Raw genomic sequence first — 18,395 nt, forward strand, 5'->3', positions numbered from 1 at the left:
CTCCGGGAGAGGTCTCCGAGGAAACACGCGGGGCGGGGAGTGGGAGGGATTCACCGGGAGGTGTGTGCCGGGAGCGCGGTCCCGTTTTCCGGGGAGGTTTGGATGGGCCCCCGCGGTCGCTGTTCTGTCCGGTGGGCACATCCCGAAATTGGGTCGCATTTGGGTCGTGCTTGACTGGTGTTCACTCTGCTTTCACAGAAATTGCTCCCTTCCCTCTCGACCTCTCTCGAGGACATCTTTACCCACTGGGAAAAGTAAGTCACAGGAGGGAATGAGTATCAAATAGATTGCAGACTGTGCTGACGTCTAGGCTGCATGGCACGTGTGATTTTTATTTGTTGGAATTCCGTGTTGTCAGAGGATTTCTGGTGATAACTGTGCTCAGTAGAACTTTCTCCTAACCTCTGGTTTCACAGCAGTTCGTTTCAGATGTTCAGGCTTATGCTTGGAGATAAGTTGTTGCTTTAGTTTTGAGCAGCTGATGCTGTTTGTGCTGGTTGATGCTGCAGTGTTGTGGAGCTCAGAGTCATGCTTTACTGTAAGAAATCTGTTCCAGTTCTGTTTCACTTTCTTTTTAAAGCCACGTGCTTTGCAGGATTATTGACCCGAGAACAGAGGAGTTGAGCAGGTGCTGAAATGCCAGAGCTCTTACACGGACTTAAACCTTGGCATAGATCACAGATGATGTGACTCAGAGGAAGTCTCTTGGTTTCAGCCTGTCCTTTCAAGTCCTTACATGTTCCAAACCCTCCTTTGAAGGTCTGCAGGAGGGAGCCTTCCCATCTGTGCTGTTTGCACCCACCCTGTGCCTTGGTTGGATGTTGAGTGCAGCACTGTGAGGCCTGGGGCAGCCTCAGTGCTGGGTTTAGGGGAATCTGTGGGGTTGGGAGCTCTGGAGTGAGGATCTCCTTAGCATGGCCATGTCAGCAACCTGGGGAAGAGTTTTTTCAAAGGTGTTTTCTGCTCAGTGCCTCGTGCCTTGCTCTGGTCCTCCATACCTGAGCAGGAGAAAAGCTGGGTCTAGATGAGGATGTAGCAGCCTAGAAATGGGTTTGCAGTTCTTCCCTCTCACAAATTGTTGCTCTCCTGGGTGCTGATGGTGGCGTTCCCACGTACTGGTTATCCTGCCTGCTGCAGCAAACCCCCCCAGACACTGTTGCTTTTAAACTTGAGGGGTGACAGGGCATTTGCATCAGGTTTAATTCCTCTTCCTTCAGCATCACCCTTCTGTTCTGGTCTTGCCCCACAAAGACATCTGTTATTCCTGGTCTGCCTGGTTGGGAATGAAAATGAGGGAAAATGAGGGATGTGTTGGCCACTGTCTGTAGGAGTCAAAATGAGGGATGTGTTGGCCACTGTCTTTATCCTGGAGTGCTCCTGTGAGTGAGCTGTCTTTATCACATCCTGTTGCTCCTAGGCTTTTAGCCCAAAAATATCCTTCCTTCATCTACCCTGTGGCTCTTGCCCTTCTCACCAAGGCCAGATATTCTCAGATATTCCAGAATGCCACAGGGGCAGTGCTGGCAGACACCATTCCTTCCCCTCACAGGGCATCCCTGAGCTCCTGGTCACAACAAATTCTCACATCGCTCTGTGCTGTGCTGTCAGCTGCCACTGGATCAGGATGGTGTTGCAGGATCAGAGCTGCCTGTGTAGGCTGCCCTGTTGCTTTATTAAAAGATTATTGGAATAGTCACAGGACTTTCAAAGAGCAAACGTGCCTTTGGCTTAGCCTGCTTGCACAAAACTTGCTGTTACGGCTGTGCTGCCAGAACACTCTGACACCAAGCACAGTCTTTACTCATCAAATTGTTTAACTAATCCTGTTTTTAAAACAGATGAACAAATAAAACAGGCTAAACTGGCCCAGAAGTGAGGATATTTGCTTCTGATAACTGTGTGTCCTAGGGCTTAGAAGCATTGCATGTGTGAGTCACACCAGGATGTTCCCTGTGTTCCTTGTAATAAAGCAAATGTGTTCTCTTTAATTCTCAAATGAAAACATGGGTAACTTTAGCCACATCATTTCTTCTGGTACAGATGGGATTTAGAGCCTGGAGGAATCTTTCTCCAGCTTAATGTTTTAACACAATTGAGCAGCTTAAGTGTTTAATACTTAGGTGTTCTTTTCCTCCTCTTTTTCTAACACATCTTCTGTAGGTCCAGCCACTTCCTTTCTTAAACTTCTCTGCAACCTGACTTTCCTTTTGACTTGGGAGCCCAAGTTCAAATGGCTTTTGTACCCTTTAGATTGGCTTCTCCTGGCCCTCTGGAATGCCAGGACCTGGTATTTTGGGGATATCTGCCCTAACCCTGAGGCTGCACTTACTCTGAGGCTGTGGCTATAGCCCCTGGAGAAGGAATTTGTTCTGTAGGAGGCCTTCTATCCAGCACCAGCTGGCTGTGTATGTTTTTACTTCTCTGCTAAAGTAAGAAGGAATCTGCTCAGGGCACAGAAAAATCATCTAGGTTTAGTATTTACCTGAGTGTTGCAGGAATACGTTGTTCTTGGAAGTTTACTGAGGACTGGAGATGTCTCTTGGAGGTTAGAGAAGTATTTCCCACCCCCTTAGGAATTCCTCTGTAGAGAAATTACACTGCCTATTCTTAGGCTGGAGCCTGATCTGAGAGTAAATGAATAATTATATTCTGATTTGTTCAAGATATTTTTTCTCCATTTTGACACCTATTGTCTTCCCATAGAACTCCACCAAATTCCAAGAGAAGAAATGTGAGTGATGAGGAGGCAGCGATCCCAGAAAAGATCAGAGTTCCCGATCCCGTGAGCAGCTCTGAGAGCTCAGAGAAAGAAGAGGATGAGAAAGAGAAGGCAAAAGCTGCAAATGGTAGGAGCCTTTTATCTCCCTGGAGTTGGCAGGGTAGGATTGGAGACTTGTGTAGGAACAGCCCAGCTTGCTTGGCTGGAGAAAATGCTTGTAAAGTGATGGCTATTTGTTTGTGCTCACAGAAAAATAGGACAACTAATTTAGCACCCCCTTCTCATGTGGAGTTTCTGAGGAGCACAGATGTCTGCTGAAGCTAGAAAAAACCTGCTATGATTCATTGGGGAGGGATGGGTGTTGTGCTGGGTGATGAAGCTTTGGGAACCTCTTTCTGCCCACTGTGGAGCACCTTCTAGTTGGTCCCAGGTGTGTGTTGGGCCAGCAAAGGCAGGCCTGTTTCATGGGTCAGGGAAGGTCTTGATAGTTGGTTTGGAAGGCCAGTGCCCTCTGTCTGAGTTGGGGATAGATCTTGGGTGCAGCTGATGTGGGAGGTGTTGGCTTGCAGAGTCTAACAAAAACTTGTGTCTGATATATTTTGGCAGATTGGGCTGATCTGCTATAGACCAGCCTTTAGAAAAGTGCAGATCTTGACAGATTCCCTGTCTTGGTGGCTGGGAGAGCGATGGGGTGGAGGAGCAAAGTACCTGCCTGTCTTGGGGACAGCAGTGATGATGGTCTTGGGTCAGGTGTGCAGATGGGACCCTGCCCTGCTGCTGGGGCCCTGCTGCAAACCAGAAACTGTGTTGGTGTGAGACACACACTCACACAGCTGTTCTGTGGCTCTCTCCTGTGCAGCAGCCAGCCTTCCTCTGGCCACGAACTCGGTAGTGAATATAGAAAGCAGTGAGGAAGATGAATCCTCGTCGGAAGAGGAAGATCTGGCTGGGAAAGGTGCAGTGACGGTAAGGCAACGCTCCTGGCTGTGAAGGCTGGTGGTACTCTGAGGCCAGGACTGTCCCAGACTCCTCAGCATGTGTAGAATTGTGTCCTGGGGTGGAAATCATGTTTAAATGACCCTCCTGTGCTGCCATAAGCCTTTTCATAGATATTTGTCCCCCAAATGCTGCCTTGAAGAGCTCTATGGCTTACCTTGCTGCCACATTGCTGTTGCAGGTACATTGTCTCCAGTTTAGCTCCCCATCTGTGTTTAGCCTTCTAAGTTCCTTTATTTCCCATAGGTGACAGCAGCTGTGGTGGGTGGCAAAGCTGCCAACTGCCTGCATTCTCCTCCCAAGGCTGCTGCCCCAGCAGGCAGAGCAGAGGGGCTCTCTGCTGCTGACAGAACTGTGCTCTCCAACAAGCAGCAGCCCAACGCCCCAGCTGCAGCTCCATCCCCAGCCAAGGCCAAGAAACTGCCTGGTCCTGGGAAGCCTGGACATGCCACAGCAGCTGTGGCCAAAGTAGGACAAAGCAAAGCTCCAGTACCAACCAAAGCACCAGAAGGTTCCAGCAGCAGCAGTGGCTCCTCATCCGAGAGCGAGGAGGAAGAGGAGACGCCGACTGCGAAGGCCCCAGCCCCCAAAGCGGGTAAGGAGCCTGCAGGGTGGTGTAGATGTGTGTGAGCTCCAGCTCTGCTGCAGATTGGATCAGAGACGTGCCTTCAGCTTGTTCCTTTCAGCTCCCTTGCTGGAAAGCTCAGAGTGATGCTTGTTCCTTGGGGAGGCTGCTAGAACATTGCAAAGCAGCCAGCTCTGAAGCTCCGTGGGATGGATGCAGCGTGCTTGCTCCCATTTCAAGCAGCAGATCCTGTGCTAAGATGTCTGGCAGCACCCAGCACGTACCCAGGGGTTGGGGCTAACAGTGTAGCATGTCCGGAGGAGGTGCAGTGCTAATGCTGCTGATATTTTCAGCTTTATGGAAAGGCCCTCCAGTGTTTTCTCTTTATTCCCAATTGCAAAGTGATTCGTTTTGGGGTTTGAAGTCTTCAGGGAAATCTTTAAATGCTTTGAAGTGTGTCTGTGTGTGTTGGAGGAGGAGGGTGAGAAATAGATCATTGAAGTTCTGGAAATGATCCTCCTCTTGGCTCTTATCCAGAGGAGGCCCAGCCAGGCTGGGTGCCCCTGCAGGGAGCTGTGTGTGGCTGGGCAGCACCCCATAGTGTCAGAGGGGGGCCAGGAATCGTTTCCCATCTCTACCTGCACTCGAGGAGAGCTGTTTGTGGGCCAGCATTTGTCTGGAGAAGCTGTTCCCAGCAGGCTATTGATGTTTTCAGCAAGGCTAGGTCCCCTTTCCTGCAAATCCCCTTAGCCCTCTCTGTGGCTCGTTTTGCTTCCCTGACTTCAAAAGCCACATTAGCATCACACTCTGGGGGCCCAGAGCAGGCAGCAGCTGTGACATCTCCTCGTTGTGTTTCAGAGCTGGCAGCTGGGGCTGAGAGCAGCAGTGAGGAATCAAGTGAGGACACATCCTCTGAAGAGGAACTGGTAATTCCAGCCATCCAGGTAACCTCTCCAGCATGGATTCTTTGTCCCTAGGAAATCATTTCCCTTCTTTTGAAGAAGAGAGGAAATGCTGCAGTGTTGTATTCTGACAGCATCCCTTCCCTTGGGTGTTTGAGATCCCCAAGACCAGAGCATATGCCATGTGGCTGAGAGCCCCACTAAACCCTGCCGACATCAACCATTCTATTCCAGTTTTTTCTAGTGCCTGAGGCTGAGGGAGATCCTTGGATCTGTAGGAGGTGATTAGTATGCAATTTGATGGATGTAGTCAGGCAGTCCATGGAGAAAGTGACTTGCTTCAGATAAGCCACGGCTCATGGGTCTGAAAAAGCCTGTCCTGGTCAGAATTAGCAAGGTAGCTGGCTTTAATACAGATTCCATGCAGTTAGAGCTTTCAACTATTTTCTTCCAAGGTGTTACCTGATTCTCCTGTTCCCTTTTGTTTCCCCTGTTCCCAGGCCAAGCCAGCTGTGAAAACAGTGCGGTCTAATGCAGCACCTGTGAAAAGTGCACCTGCTGCTGCTTCAGTGTCCCTGAAGAAGAGTGCAGTGAAGCAAACAGCCCTGGCAGCAAGCCAGGCCAAACCAGCATCAACAGCAGCTCCCAGGGCTGCACAGCCCAGTGACACAACAGAGAGCAGCAGCTCCTCAGACAGTGAAGATGAAAAACGTCCATTGGTAACCCAAGTGCCTGTCTCTGAGATCCTCCCTCTCCTTGCATGCCTCTCAGGGCTAGGAACTGCAGTGAAAAGAAAATTTTGTAAATGCATGTAGTGTGTAGCAAAGTCATGTTGGGGGTGGGAGGAAGGAGGCGTGAGGTGTTAAAAGGCACCTCCGTGTCTTTGCTCTGAGCTTTAATCAACCCATTGTGCCTTTCTTAGAAAAATCCATCAGTACTTTTAAAAGAAAAAAAAAACAGTGATTCTTTTCCCACCTGAAGAGGCAAATTAACATGGTGGAATTTGCTTCTCAGGTATAAATTGCAATAAATAGTGTCTAATTTGTCAAACTGTAGTGCAGCTCAGCTTCCCTAGTGGGGAGAGTGCAAAGTGCTGCCTTGTACCTCACTGGGGGGGACTGGTAGTAGCAACAGACTGATGAGGAGAGCCAGATGAAAGAATTCCTTGTGTCCTGCCAGTCACTAATCTTCCTTCAGGATTTGCCTTTCCTGGGGGGCTCTGAAATTTCTTCCCTTGATTATAGTCTGAGCAAATGAATTATGCTGCAGTGGGATTTGCCTTATTTTGCCCTGTTCATATCTTGTCCAGACAAAGCCACCTCCAAAATCCTCCCAGGCCATCCTATCCCCAGTGAAACCTACACCAGCAGCATCACTCTCTGTCAAAGCATCTCCAGCAAAAACACTTCCAGTGTCCCAAGGGAAGGCAGCACCAAAACCAACAGTGCCCAAGCAGGTTAAAGCCTCACTGGGAAAGACTGCTGCTCCTACGAAGCCTGCTGAAAGTATAAAGCCAGTGGAGAGCTCTGCCTCGTCAGCCAGTGAAGAGGAGGAGCTCCCTGTGCCCATCAGCCAGAAGGTAGGTGCTGCATTCAGCCCAGTGCCAAGGCATGGAGTATGCAAGACAAGTGTTTATCCCTTAAATGCTGCCACTGATCTTGTGTACCTTGTTTCTGCAAGTACAGCCTCACTCTTCTCACACCAGTTGTACCAGAGGAGGTGGGAGGCAAATGGTTTGATACCAGCTATTCACTCCTGCCCCTCTGGAGTGGCCTTGTGTGCAGGGTCACAGGAATCTTGGTCTTGGCTCTCCTGTGGGGTTTGGTCAGAGTTCTCAAACCAAAGGAGAAGGACCGGGAGCTCACAATGGACTCAGGTGGCTAAACTCAAAGGGCTGCAAATCCCTTTCTGAGAGCATCCCTAGGCACATTGTACTGAGACCTTCTGCCTCAAGTCTGAGCTGCAGGGGCCTTCAGAAAGTGCCCTGAAAGCAGTCTTCAGGAGATGCAGCCTTACTGTCTGCAAGGGAGGAAGGGAAGCTGGGGGTAGAGCCTCACGTGTCCTTGCAGGGAGGCTCTTTGTCAACACGTCCTTTGACTATTGACAGGCAGGAGCCAGCAAGGCTCTGCATTTTTGTCTTCATAGCCTTGGTCTGCTAAGGTGGGTGGAGGGGGATGTTTCTCTCACAGTTGGCTCTGTGCTGCTCTCTTCCTGCATGATTGATTATATGTGAGGATTCAGCTCTAGGTGTCAGGAGCAGCTATTTGATGGCTGTGCCATGAGGTCTCACTGTAAAACCGTTGAGATTTGTCCATTTTAGCAGGGTTTCTGTGCTGGGGTAGGTTTGTGTCCTTCAGTGTTGATTCTGTGAAGCTTTCAACAGCAAGTTTTACCTGCTGATTTAACCACTTCAGCATCTTCCCTCTTGCAAACTGACATGTACCCCTCCACAGCCAGGGTCAGCAAGGAAGAGCCTGTCATCAAGGGAGCTCTATTTTTGCTATGCAGGCTGTTCCTTCCCTTGTTAGTAGCCTACAGACAGGGACTACGAGTGAAGCCTGAACATAAACCATTGGGCTTAGCTGTGTCCACAGTCCTGTCCTCCCAGTCAAACTCTTCTTAGCTCATTCCTCACCATCTGCGACTTGGGCATATGCTAACCACTGACTTACTGTATCCTGCAACTTCCTCTGGCTTCTGTGCAAGATCCAAACAGATACAGAGCGTTGGAAGCTGCTTCATCTTTCCCTGTGGGGGTGGATTAGCACAATTAAAATGAACATCATGCCTAAATTGAACTGCTTAATTGGTATGTTTACCCCTGAAGACTCAGGAATATTTAGTCGAAGAAGTTGACAAGGTGTTTGCATATTTTGGGGGGACAGGGTAGTGATGGGGGACAGTCTGATCTTAAAGATGCTGTGAGCTGCTTTTCTTTTGGAACTGCTAATTTTGCTCTGCTGCTTCTTTCCTGAGTGTTTTGAGCCAAAGGTGGCACTTGAGCCCTCTATAGACAGGCTTTGGCTTCTGTTTACAAGGAGTGGGTGTGAGGTACACGTGCATCCATGTGTTGGGAACCCGTGTCTTCCTTGAGCATCCCAGGAAAACCCGCGTGGGTTGTGCTGACAGAAGTTGTGCCAGCAACTTTTAATCTTGGACTGCCGGCTGCGTGGGGAGAGGCCAAATCTCCCAAGAGACAGAGGGTCTCTTTTCCTTCTTGAACGCTGTTCCCCCTCCTGTGCAGGTGGCAGTTGCCCCTTGGCTGGGCTGTGACACAGCTGAGGTGCTGGTCCCAGTGCTGGTACAGGCAGTGCTCACACAGGCAGTGCTGGAGTGTGATTTTACAACGTGCTGGGCACACGTGGCTCAGTGTTGTTCCTCCTCTTGTCATGCAGCGCTGCAGGATGCAAATGGACCCAGCGAGTGGCAGATGGGTTGTGAGGGAGCTGAGTCATCACACTCACTGAGCCACAGGCAGCTCCTGCTTTGGGGGCTGGAGAGGGAGCAGGAAAAATGATTTCCTCTTGAGTTATTTTCCTCCTCTCTGAGTTACTTCAGTACCTGTGACTCTCAAGCTGTCAGGAGCTCTCTGCCTGGTTTACCTGCTCCCTGGATGCAACTTGGCTGTGCTGTTGGCCAGATCCCACCTGAGACTGTCATCCATTTGATGTGGATGGATGTACCTTGGCTGCCTCCCAGAAAGTTCTGAGGCTGTGTAAACCTTATGGTGGTTTCTGTTATGTTCTTTCTGTGTGTTATGATGCCCCTGCGTGGCAGCTCTTTCCCACTCCATTGCTAAGTTAGGAAGTGGAGCAGCCCTGTACTGTGCATCCACATAGAGGGAGAAGCCAGACCATTGCTATGAAGCACTTAAAACTCAGTAGGCTCTAATCTTGGTAAACTCTTCCCTTGCACAGCAGTGTTCAGAACAGCAGAGAGGAGTTAGCACATTCAGAGCAGTGTGTGTGAATTCTTCTGACTGCTTCAAGTACTTGTGTCTCTTCAGCATTGCAAAGCTGGCCTCTCTCCTGGAGATTGTGACTCACTGGTATCAAAACAAAACAGAGAAGTGAGGTTTGTGGTCTCCCCTTCCCAAGCACTTGTGGAGGTTTCTGTTTCTCTAAGCAGAGTCAAAATGTGCTTGGCTCGTTCAGAGAGCTGTTCTGTAATGGGATAAACATGCAGATGCTGTTGTCTGTTTAGTGTTTGGCTTGGAGATGATAAACAGTGCCCCAGTGGCAGCCCATGGCAGGGCTGTGCCAGGAAGCACAGTAGGACTGGTCTTCCCAAAAGGCTACACTGGTACTCTCTGCTGTGGGCTGTGGAGGTATCACTGCATTAGCAGCATAGCAGGGATGGTGCAGCCGGGCAGGAATCTCTCATGGAGCACCAAAGCAGGCTGGCATCACATGCAGGGTGCACAGGGCCTCCCTGCCCTGGCAAGCACAATGTACTCCTTGGCAGAGCAGCCCGGAGATGAGCCATGAGTGGAGTAAATGAGCGGGTGCAGAGCACTGCCAGCCTGGGGAGGATCTGCAGGGGGGGAAATTCCCAGATCATTCCACAAGCACTTCCTCTCCTCTGCCACCACTGACCTTCAGTGTGCAGGAGGGGGATCTGCAGCCCTTGGAGAGGAGTCAGGGGGAGAGAGAGTCTCACCTGGCAGTTGTGTATCTGGGGCACGGGTGACTGTGGCTTCCTGGTACTGACACAACAGGAAAGGTGGCTTGTGGTGTGTCCTGGAACATCTGGGTGTTCACAGGTGCTACAGAAAGACACAGCCCAAGTGAGTGTCAGAGGTGTTTTGTTGTCTGGAGATTTCTAAATTCTTAGACCTATTGACAAATCAGCTTCCAAGCTGAGTTGCACTCTGTCTCTGCCTGCCCTGTGTTCCCAAGCCTTGTGTCAGCCCTGTGTCTACACTGAGCTCTCCAGCAGCTCTGGGCTGTAGCTGCTCCAATGCTGTCTCTGAATCTTGCAAATGTGATGGCCCAAAGCTTCCCAACTCCTACTGATTCCCTGAACTGTGGCTAGATTGTGCTGAAATGGCTTCCTTGGAGTGGGAGTCTTGGATTTGCAGTGCTTCTTCTGTCCTCAGCCAGTGTCTCTGTCTCAAGAAAGAATTGCTTTTAGAAGCTTACAAGCACTATTAGCCTGTGTGTTCATGTAAAATGTGCTTGGGCTTTCTGTCAGAAGGAAATTGCTAAATTCAGAGGGATCTATCTACAGCAGCTCAGCCCAGGCAGTGGCTGAAGCCCCTTCCACTCATAACACACCAACAATGGTGAGAATATTAGCAACAGCTCTGTTAGGGTAAAACAAAACCCAACCTAAGCTGAAACTGCACTTAAACTGCTAAACAACACCTGTACTAATACTGCACTTGTGGGCCTGTGTTTCCTTTTTGTTAAGAGGTTATCAGACCAGCCCAGGCCTATTCCAAACCTGAGCCAGGCTGCTAAAGCTGGGCAGCCTGAAAAAGCAGTGGTCAGCACCTTGAAAAGCCAGGTTTCAGAAAGTGGGAGCAGTGAGTCTTCTGACAGTGAAGAGGAGTCTCCTGCAGCACAGGGACAGCCTCCAGCAGCTGGTAAGTAGCCAGGATCCCTCACCTGCATCCTTATGGGTTTCATACTCTCCCCTGCACATGGAGCAGCTCCTGCTCTGGACAGCCCCAGAGTGCAATTCTTTCTCACAGTGACAATCTCTTACACTTTTCCTGCAGTGAAAACCAATTCTGTGCCCCAGCCAACAAACGTGAAAAAGGCACCAACTTCAGCACCGGCCACAGCCCCTCCAGCTGTGGACAGCAGTGATGATTCCAGTGAGGACTCAGATTCAGAGGATGAAATAGTCCCTCCTTCCCAGGTGAGGAGCTGCTGATCCACTGCCTGTGTAGGCTTTAATGCTGCACTCTCAGGAGTTGGGAGGTGGTGGTTGTGCACATGGTGAGCAGTGCAGAGCAGCCTCCCCTTGGCTGGATTAGGTTTCCTTGGCTGTGTCCGTGGGTCTGGCTGACCCCAGCTCTGGGTGCACGTCTCAGCCACAGCAATCCTGCAGTGTGTGAGAGCAGTGGAGAGTGTGAGTGCTCTGACGGGAACGTGAGTAAACACACAAGCCCAGGCTTTCCCTGGGACTCTGTCCCCTCTGCTCTGCTCCAGGAATTTAGGCTGGAAAAGCAGCCAAATCCTTCCAGGAAGAGTCTTTCCATGACCTGTGTAGCTCCAAGGCAACCCATCGCCTGGTTCCTCACAGACCTCTGAAGTTTTTTGGTTTCTTTTCCACAAGCCTTGGGAGGATGGCAGGATCTGCCTGAGGGTAGCACAGCAGTCCTGCTGCCTTTCAGCTGGAGAGAAGGGAAGGTTACTCCATATCTGTGCTGAGAGCACCCCTGAGTGTCATGGAGCTGATCCCAGCTCTCCCACTGGATTCTCTTTGTGTCTCCATGCCAGTCCTACAAAGCTGTGGCTGAGCTCCCTGGGGCCACAGCTGCCTTGGTGTGAAGCTATCCTGGGGGTGTCTGCATTTGTGCTGCAGTTTGAGCCCAGGAAACCACATTAAAAATCCCCACTGACTGAGGAGCATGGCTGCTGTTCCACATGGTGGTGGCCTGGCTGGTGTTCTGAGCCCAGGGCTTGGTGGCCCAGCACACTTCATACCCCACACTTGCCTTTGCTGGGAGGGGCACATTATGAGCACTCAGGAAACCCTTCCCCATGTTGGCCTGAGGCTGTAGCTGGTGGAAAGGCTGTCTCCCTCCAGCTGATGGGCAGGCAGCCATCCTGAGCAGTTCTTGAGTACAGCATGTTTATATTCCTGGGGTTTTATACAATCATGCAGTTGCTGTAACTTGAGCTTTGTGTGAGAGGGCCGAGAGCTCGCGCTGGGCTGCACGGCGAGCGGGGCCTGCTCCTTCCCAAGGCAGATGATGTGTGGGGGAAATGTCAGCCCACAAAGGCCCAGCTTGTCACAGATCTGCAGGGGGAGAGCTGCTCACACAGCCTTGTCAGTAACACAAACCAGCAGGCTGAGTGCTCCCCCGTGGCTCCTTCTCCCTCTTCTGCTGGCATTTGTGTCATGGTCCTGTCCTCAGTGCCTGGTTTCCATGCCCCTGGCCTTTCTATTTTTAACCCTTCTTATGGTAAGTTTGATGGGAGGTTTTAAATGTGAGGCAACAAAATTGCTCTTGTTAATTTGACCCCTAGTCTGTCTTTTGGCTTGTGGACCTGGAGGCAGATTTTCCCTGTGGTTGGTGTCTTTGTTTATCTCTGTTGCCAATTAACTGTTGGTGTGTGATTTTTAGAGTGTAAAAGACATCAGGGAGTCCAAGTGCCCTCTCTGCAAAGGTTTACAGCTGCAGACTTGCTGGTGCTGCAGTGGGTAGGGATTCACAGCCTGCAAGCACAGCACATTTCCCCTGCCTGCCCTCAGGGTAGGTGCCTTTGGGGCACTGAGATAATGCTTTTGGGGTGCTGGCCCTCATTTCTGCTCCTGGCTGTGCCAGAGGCCTTGCTCAGAGGCTCATGGGAGGTAGATCTGGTTTGTAAAGGAGAGAATTAAAAAACAAAAGGTCTTGGTGCTGTGCTGAAAATGATGGAAAGGCTTTGGAGTTGGTGCTGGATTGGTGTATGCCTCTGTATCTTTTCCCTCCAAGTTTGCTCTGTCCTGATTTTCTTTTTCATCTCTTTTAGAGTCTGTCCCAGCAGAATGTCAAAGTAACTGCAGTTTCAAGCATGGTGGCTGCAAAGGCAAATGCCAGCCTGCCTTCAGGGAAGAGAACAAAAACCCCTGCTGTCCCTGCCGTGAGCAGAGTGTCTGAGAGCTCAAACACTGATGCCTCAGAGCACAACATGCTGGCAGGAAAGGTAATGATGGAGGAGACCAAGGTGGGGAGCTTTCCTGGGGAGAGGGAGAAGATGGGTCTGCCTGGGGCTGGTGCCACATCCCCAGCTGAGGGATGTGTTCCTGAAGCCAGGAGAGAGGGGCTGCCCTATCCTGACCAGAGTGATCCTGCTGTGACATGAGGCAGAGGAGCAGAGGGCAGCCCTGGTACCTTTGCTGTTCCTGGCTCCCAGCTGGCTGGCTGCTTCTTTCCTTTTGTGATAGCAGTTGTCTGCTTGGCTTGGGCTGACTGTGACACAAACTGCAGCAGTACAGCTGAGGAAGGGCCAAGGTGCTCCAAGCCCATCTACTCTGGGCTGCTGCTTATAATTCATGGATGTGAGCAGTTAGTTATTCCTCCTTCAGATCTATTTCATCTCCCTCTCCATAGGTCCCTGCTGCTTCTAGCCAAAAGCAAACGGTTCCAGTGGGAAAAGCTCCTCCTGCCAGCACTGCCATCCCAGGAAGTTCCACTGCCAAGGCAAGGCAGCCAGGCCTGCAGCCAGGACAGGACACCCACCCAAGCCAGGCTGTGCCACCCACTCATGCAGAGCACACCTCAGACAGCAGCATTTCCTCTGACATTGACGAGGAGGAGGCACCCAAGGACTCTTCCAAACCTGGTCAGTTCTCTCCAGAAGATGCTCTCGGTGCTGCTGGGATGGGGATAGCCATGGCAGGTTGGCAGTGGTTGGAGAGGCATTCCTCCTCTCCAGCCTGGCAGAGCACTCCCCTTTTTTTGGAGGCAGAAAGGCTTTTGGTGGCAGTGCCTGTGCTGGGAAGGTGAGCTCAGCCCCAGGCAGCTGTGGTTTAACAGGAGGAACTCTGCTCTTCCAGCAGGCTCCCTACAGAAACCAGGAGGGACGCAACCAGCCCACAGCTCCTCCTCAGAGTCCAGTGAGGAGGAGGAGGATGCAGCATCACAGGTATGGTATTGAGCAGGCTGGGTCCTCTGGGGTCTTGCAGCTGGTTCCTAAGTAGGACTGAGAGCCTCAGTTCTCAGCCATAGCAGACGGGGTGCTGGGTGGGTTTGCCAGCAGGGAAGTGGGGGTTCCCCAGTGCAGTGGTGTGAGCAAGACCTTTTGGCAGAGAGAGAGAGAGAGAGAGAGAGGAGCCAGTGAACCTGGAATGCTTCCCCAGGCAGCCAGGCCTTGGGTCCAGGGTTCATGGTGCCTTCCCTGGGAGAAGAGACAGCAGGATATGGTGCCTTGCAAGGGTTAAACCAGAACTGGTGCACAGTGCCAATAGCAGCAGGGATTTTTTTCCCCCACTTTAGTTTGTAACTTAAGCTGTGTCCAAGCCATGAAATTGCCTTTGTCAGTAACGTGCAGGGCGTGCAGCACATCTGCAGTGCATTAAGTGTGGGTGGGTGCAGGCCAGGAGCCTCCCCCAGCCTGCCTGCCTTGCTGGGCGAGAACAAAGGAGAACCTCTGGCTGAGCTGGTGTCTGTCACTGCTGGCCCCTCTCCTGCTAGCCCTGGGCTCTCAGAGCTGGCTCCACAGGTGACCAGAAGTGGGCCCTTCACTTGAAGTATGAGAATAATAGCAGCAGAGACAGAGCTGCATGTCTGGTGTGTGGGAGGCTGCCCTCTGTGACTCCTCAGTGTGTCTGTGCTGTTTCAGTCCCTCCTCACAGGCTACCCAGTCCTCTCCAAGACCCCAGTAACACCCCATGCACCAAAGACGGTTCTCCCCCAGCCTGGGGGTGAGGTGGGGCCAGGGAAGGGAGCTGTGAGTGCTGCAAACTCCCTCGCCAAGGGCTCCCTGAAAGCAGCCATGGCCAACAGCTCAAGCAGCGACAGCAGTGACTCTGACACAGATGACAACCAGGTGGCTGCAAACCACAAAGCAGGTGGGTCTCTGTTGTATTGTACTAAATCCCACGGAATATTGCAGGTCTCCTTTGGCAAGGTTGGGAATTTGCTTGGCCCTGGAGCAAAGCTGTGCTGGCACAGGGGGGTGGCACTGGGGAGGGTGGGCCCTGTTCCCAGTGTGTCTCTGCCATGGAACCACAGCATGGAGCTCTGCTGCCGTCTGCTGGCTTCCCTGGCCACAGCACAGCTCTCTCCCTCAACAGCCTGCTTGTGCTGGCTGCCTCCAAGGCTCAGTGCCTTTGCCTCTTCCAGCTTTAACCACAGTAATGAACAGGAGCAGGTAGGGCTCTCCCTGGAGCCAGTGCACACTGCATTGCTGGCTTCTGTGGAAGGCTCAAACACTGCCTGAAGAACATCTGCTGGTATTCAACCCTCCCCTTGGGCTGTGTGGTCTCTGCAGAGGAGAGGAAGCAAGTGAGAAGACCTGTGGAGAAACAGAATGTCCCACCATTTCCCTGGTTTGTTGGCAAATTGGAAAACTTGGAGCTGAAAGCTGCTTCTGCTCTGGTGTGACCCTGGCACCTTCAGGTGAACTCTGGCCTGCTCTAGAAGTTCAGATGGGTCTGTTGGTCCCATGGGCACGTCATGAAATTGTGCAAAGGGCTGTTGAGGAAGACCGAGCTATCTATATAGGGGCTCAGGAGGGCCCAGGGGCTCTGGGCTTGGCCACTGGTGGTGATTGCAGGAGGCAGTGTGGAGACCCCCACCACCTTGGGAAGTCCCCAGCTCACTGGGGATGGTGTCTTGGGGAAGGACTGCTCCATCTATGCTCACCATCTTGTCAAACAGCCAAAGCTCTTGTGGCTGTTGTCACCCACTTCAGGCTGAGGCATCTTTCTCTGACTGCTACAGATGCCAACAAGTTTAGCTTTTTTGGGGGAGAAGAACTGGATGCTCCTCTTCAAATGCATATTTCCATCCCCCTGTGACTAGTCTGTGTAATGAATGCTCCCTGAGTTTCTCTCTTTTTGTCTGTTTCTGCAGAAAACAACCACCCTTCAGGGCAGGAAGCTACACAAGCCTCCAGCAAAGAGAAGGTGGCAGGAAAAACAGAACCAGGTCATGCCAGCCTCAAAGCTTCCTCACTGAAGAAAACCCTGGCAATGAAAGAGAACAATTTTGGGGCAACAGGGGTGCAAGTGACCCCAGCATCATCACATGCCCTGCCCTCCGTCCCACAGCCGCAGCAGCCAAGCTCAGGGAGTGAAACTGAGGTCACCACTGCTGCTGAAGTCCCTGCAGTGCAGACAGCAGAGGGCTTGGAAGTGAAGAAGAAGAAGAAAAAGGAGAAAAAAGAAAAGGAGAAAAAGGAGAAAAAAGAAAAGGAGAAAAAGGAGAAAAAAGAAAAGGAGAAAAAGAAACCATCCTCCACAGCAGACGAGGCTGTGAAAACATCCAAGAGCAAAGACAAAGAGAACAAGAAGCAGAAAACGTCTCAGAAGCGGAAGCTGACGGGAGAGGATGCGGCTGTGGGGCAGCCCAAGGAGAAGAAACGGAAAGGGCAGGCTAATGAAGAAGCACCCAAGAAGAAAAAGAAGAAAGCAGATGGTGACCTGGACAAGGTGGCAGGCAGCAAGGAAAAGAAAAAATCAGCTAAAAGTAAGCATCTACACTTGGGGCCTAGTTTGCAATAGGTTCTTGCAGCTCATGCACTGTCAGCCTCTGCAAGGCCTTGCAAATAGCACCCACTTTCCCATTGGCTTTCTGCTTGGCTGCTTCCCTTGTGGAATCAGTCATGTGGCTTGAAAAAGGTCTCTCAAGATCATCAAGTCCAGCCATTAACCCAGGCCCATCCCCAAACCATGTCCCCACATACCATATCTACACATCTTTTAAATGCCTCCAGGATTGGTGACCACAGCTTGTTCTAGTGTTTCAACAACCCTTTTAGTGAAGAATTCTTTCCTAATACTCATCTTAAACTTGCCCTGGCTCAACTGCAGGCTATTTCCTCTTGTCCTGTCACTTCTGACCCTTCTACAGCTTGTTCTGTAGTGGCCTGCTGTCTGCCCTAATCCAAAGGCCATTTTTTTTTCTTTACAGTGCAGCCTGTATTTGCAAATCAGAGCTGGGTTTGTGCTCTGTAGAAAGAAAAGAAAAAAAAAGAAAGAAAAAGAAAAATAGGGAGAGGGGATGTGAATTGGCTGGGCCAGGTCTGATGGTGTTTCTGTTCTGCTGAAACACAGCCCTTATTTTTGGAGGAGACAGACTTGTCAATTGGCTCCTATGTGAGCTGTTTAACAGGGATGAGAGGAGCCTCTTGAGCAGTTGTGCTGAGCTGAACCTCATGTCCACCCTGTGTCAGCAGCTCCCCTGGCTCTCATTTCTGCCATGTGCCCATCTACTCCAGCCCTGAAGCAGTTCCTTGGAGCAGGTGGGCAGCAGGAGGTGGAAAGAAGGGAATTCTGTGTAATTCCACCCATGTGTGTACACGGATGGTGGGATCAAGCTGCTCTGGCTCAGGGGTATTAGGGAAACATCCCTGGGTGCAGCTGCCTGTGGGTAGAGCTCTGCCTTCACCCAATTCCTGCTCTGGAAATCTTGCTCAGGTCTGGATGTGATGGAAATTTACTGGAGATGCTCCTACCAGTCTGTGCTCCCTCTCAGAGGCTGACAATACCAGAGTCCCTCTCTTAGTTGGCTTTTCTTTCCCACTCCTAGAAAAGAAGACTGGAAAAGAAAAGAAGAGCAAAAAAGCATCTTTGGAAGGGGCACCTGTAGCAGATGACTCTGCTGAGGTTCACAAGAAGAAGAAGAAGGTATGTGTCACACCCTGGGCTGTGGTGCTCATCCTGGCTGGAGAAGGAACAGAGCCATGTCCTGGCCTTGCTGGCAGTGCAGGGAAGCCTACAGTTCACTGTGGCCAGTCTGGAGACACCCTGACCTTTGGTTGGGGTTGGAGTGACTCAAAGGCCTTGTTCCTGTATTGCTGCCCTAGGAGATTCCTCTCCCTGGAATGCTCAAACCCAGGGACCCTTTGGTGGCAAAGGACTGTGTCCTGTCCAAGGAGCAAGTGCTGCTCTCCAGCTGCCTGCTCATCTCATTCTCAGCAGAATCTGGAGTTCCTGAGGGCTTGGTAGACTTCTGCATCCCATCCCAAGGGCTTGAAGGGGTGTCAGAGGGAGACTACAGAATGTTCCTTGTGGTGGCTGCCACCTCTACAGGGACATGTCCATGAAGCCTCTCTGGCTTTGCTGCGTCCTTCATGTCTGTGGTGCAAATGATACTGATGTATTTTCTCCCCTTTGCATTTTAGAAGAAGAAAGAAGCTGAGCCTGAAGGATTGTGAGAAGGTACATGGCCTGTGGGGACGGGCCATGGGCACCCTGAGCGGCGTCACCTTGGCCACATTCAGAACTCCTGGGCCAGATTTGGGAAGACAGAAAGAGCCCTCTGAGAGCTCCCTGAGCTAGCCTGGCCCTGGATCAGAGGGCCAGGGAGGGGAGCAGTGTGAGGAATGCC

General features: G+C 51.3%; 1 protein-coding gene across 1 annotated transcript in view; it reads left to right on the forward strand.

The window, feature by feature from the left end:
* Positions 1-18,395, forward strand: part of TCOF1 (treacle ribosome biogenesis factor 1) — a 19,838-nt gene that overhangs the window by 638 nt on the left and 805 nt on the right. The window contains exons 2-17 of the mRNA XM_031055197.1: positions 199-254; positions 2,704-2,846; positions 3,579-3,685; positions 3,962-4,310; positions 5,139-5,224; positions 5,683-5,901; positions 6,492-6,761; positions 10,595-10,769; positions 10,905-11,047; positions 12,871-13,044; positions 13,452-13,683; positions 13,901-13,986; positions 14,683-14,911; positions 15,918-16,532; positions 17,595-17,692; positions 18,190-18,395. The exon at positions 18,190-18,395 is cut by the window's right edge and continues 805 nt beyond it. Coding sequence (XP_030911057.1) covers positions 199-254; positions 2,704-2,846; positions 3,579-3,685; positions 3,962-4,310; positions 5,139-5,224; positions 5,683-5,901; positions 6,492-6,761; positions 10,595-10,769; positions 10,905-11,047; positions 12,871-13,044; positions 13,452-13,683; positions 13,901-13,986; positions 14,683-14,911; positions 15,918-16,532; positions 17,595-17,692; positions 18,190-18,222 — 3,015 coding nt within the window. The 3' untranslated portion in view covers positions 18,223-18,395. The remainder of the gene's footprint in view (positions 1-198; positions 255-2,703; positions 2,847-3,578; positions 3,686-3,961; positions 4,311-5,138; positions 5,225-5,682; positions 5,902-6,491; positions 6,762-10,594; positions 10,770-10,904; positions 11,048-12,870; positions 13,045-13,451; positions 13,684-13,900; positions 13,987-14,682; positions 14,912-15,917; positions 16,533-17,594; positions 17,693-18,189) is intronic.

Source organism: Geospiza fortis, unplaced genomic scaffold, assembly GCF_000277835.1.
Source record: "Geospiza fortis unplaced genomic scaffold, GeoFor_1.0 scaffold55, whole genome shotgun sequence".
Classification (NCBI taxonomy): Eukaryota; Metazoa; Chordata; class Aves; order Passeriformes; family Thraupidae; genus Geospiza; species Geospiza fortis.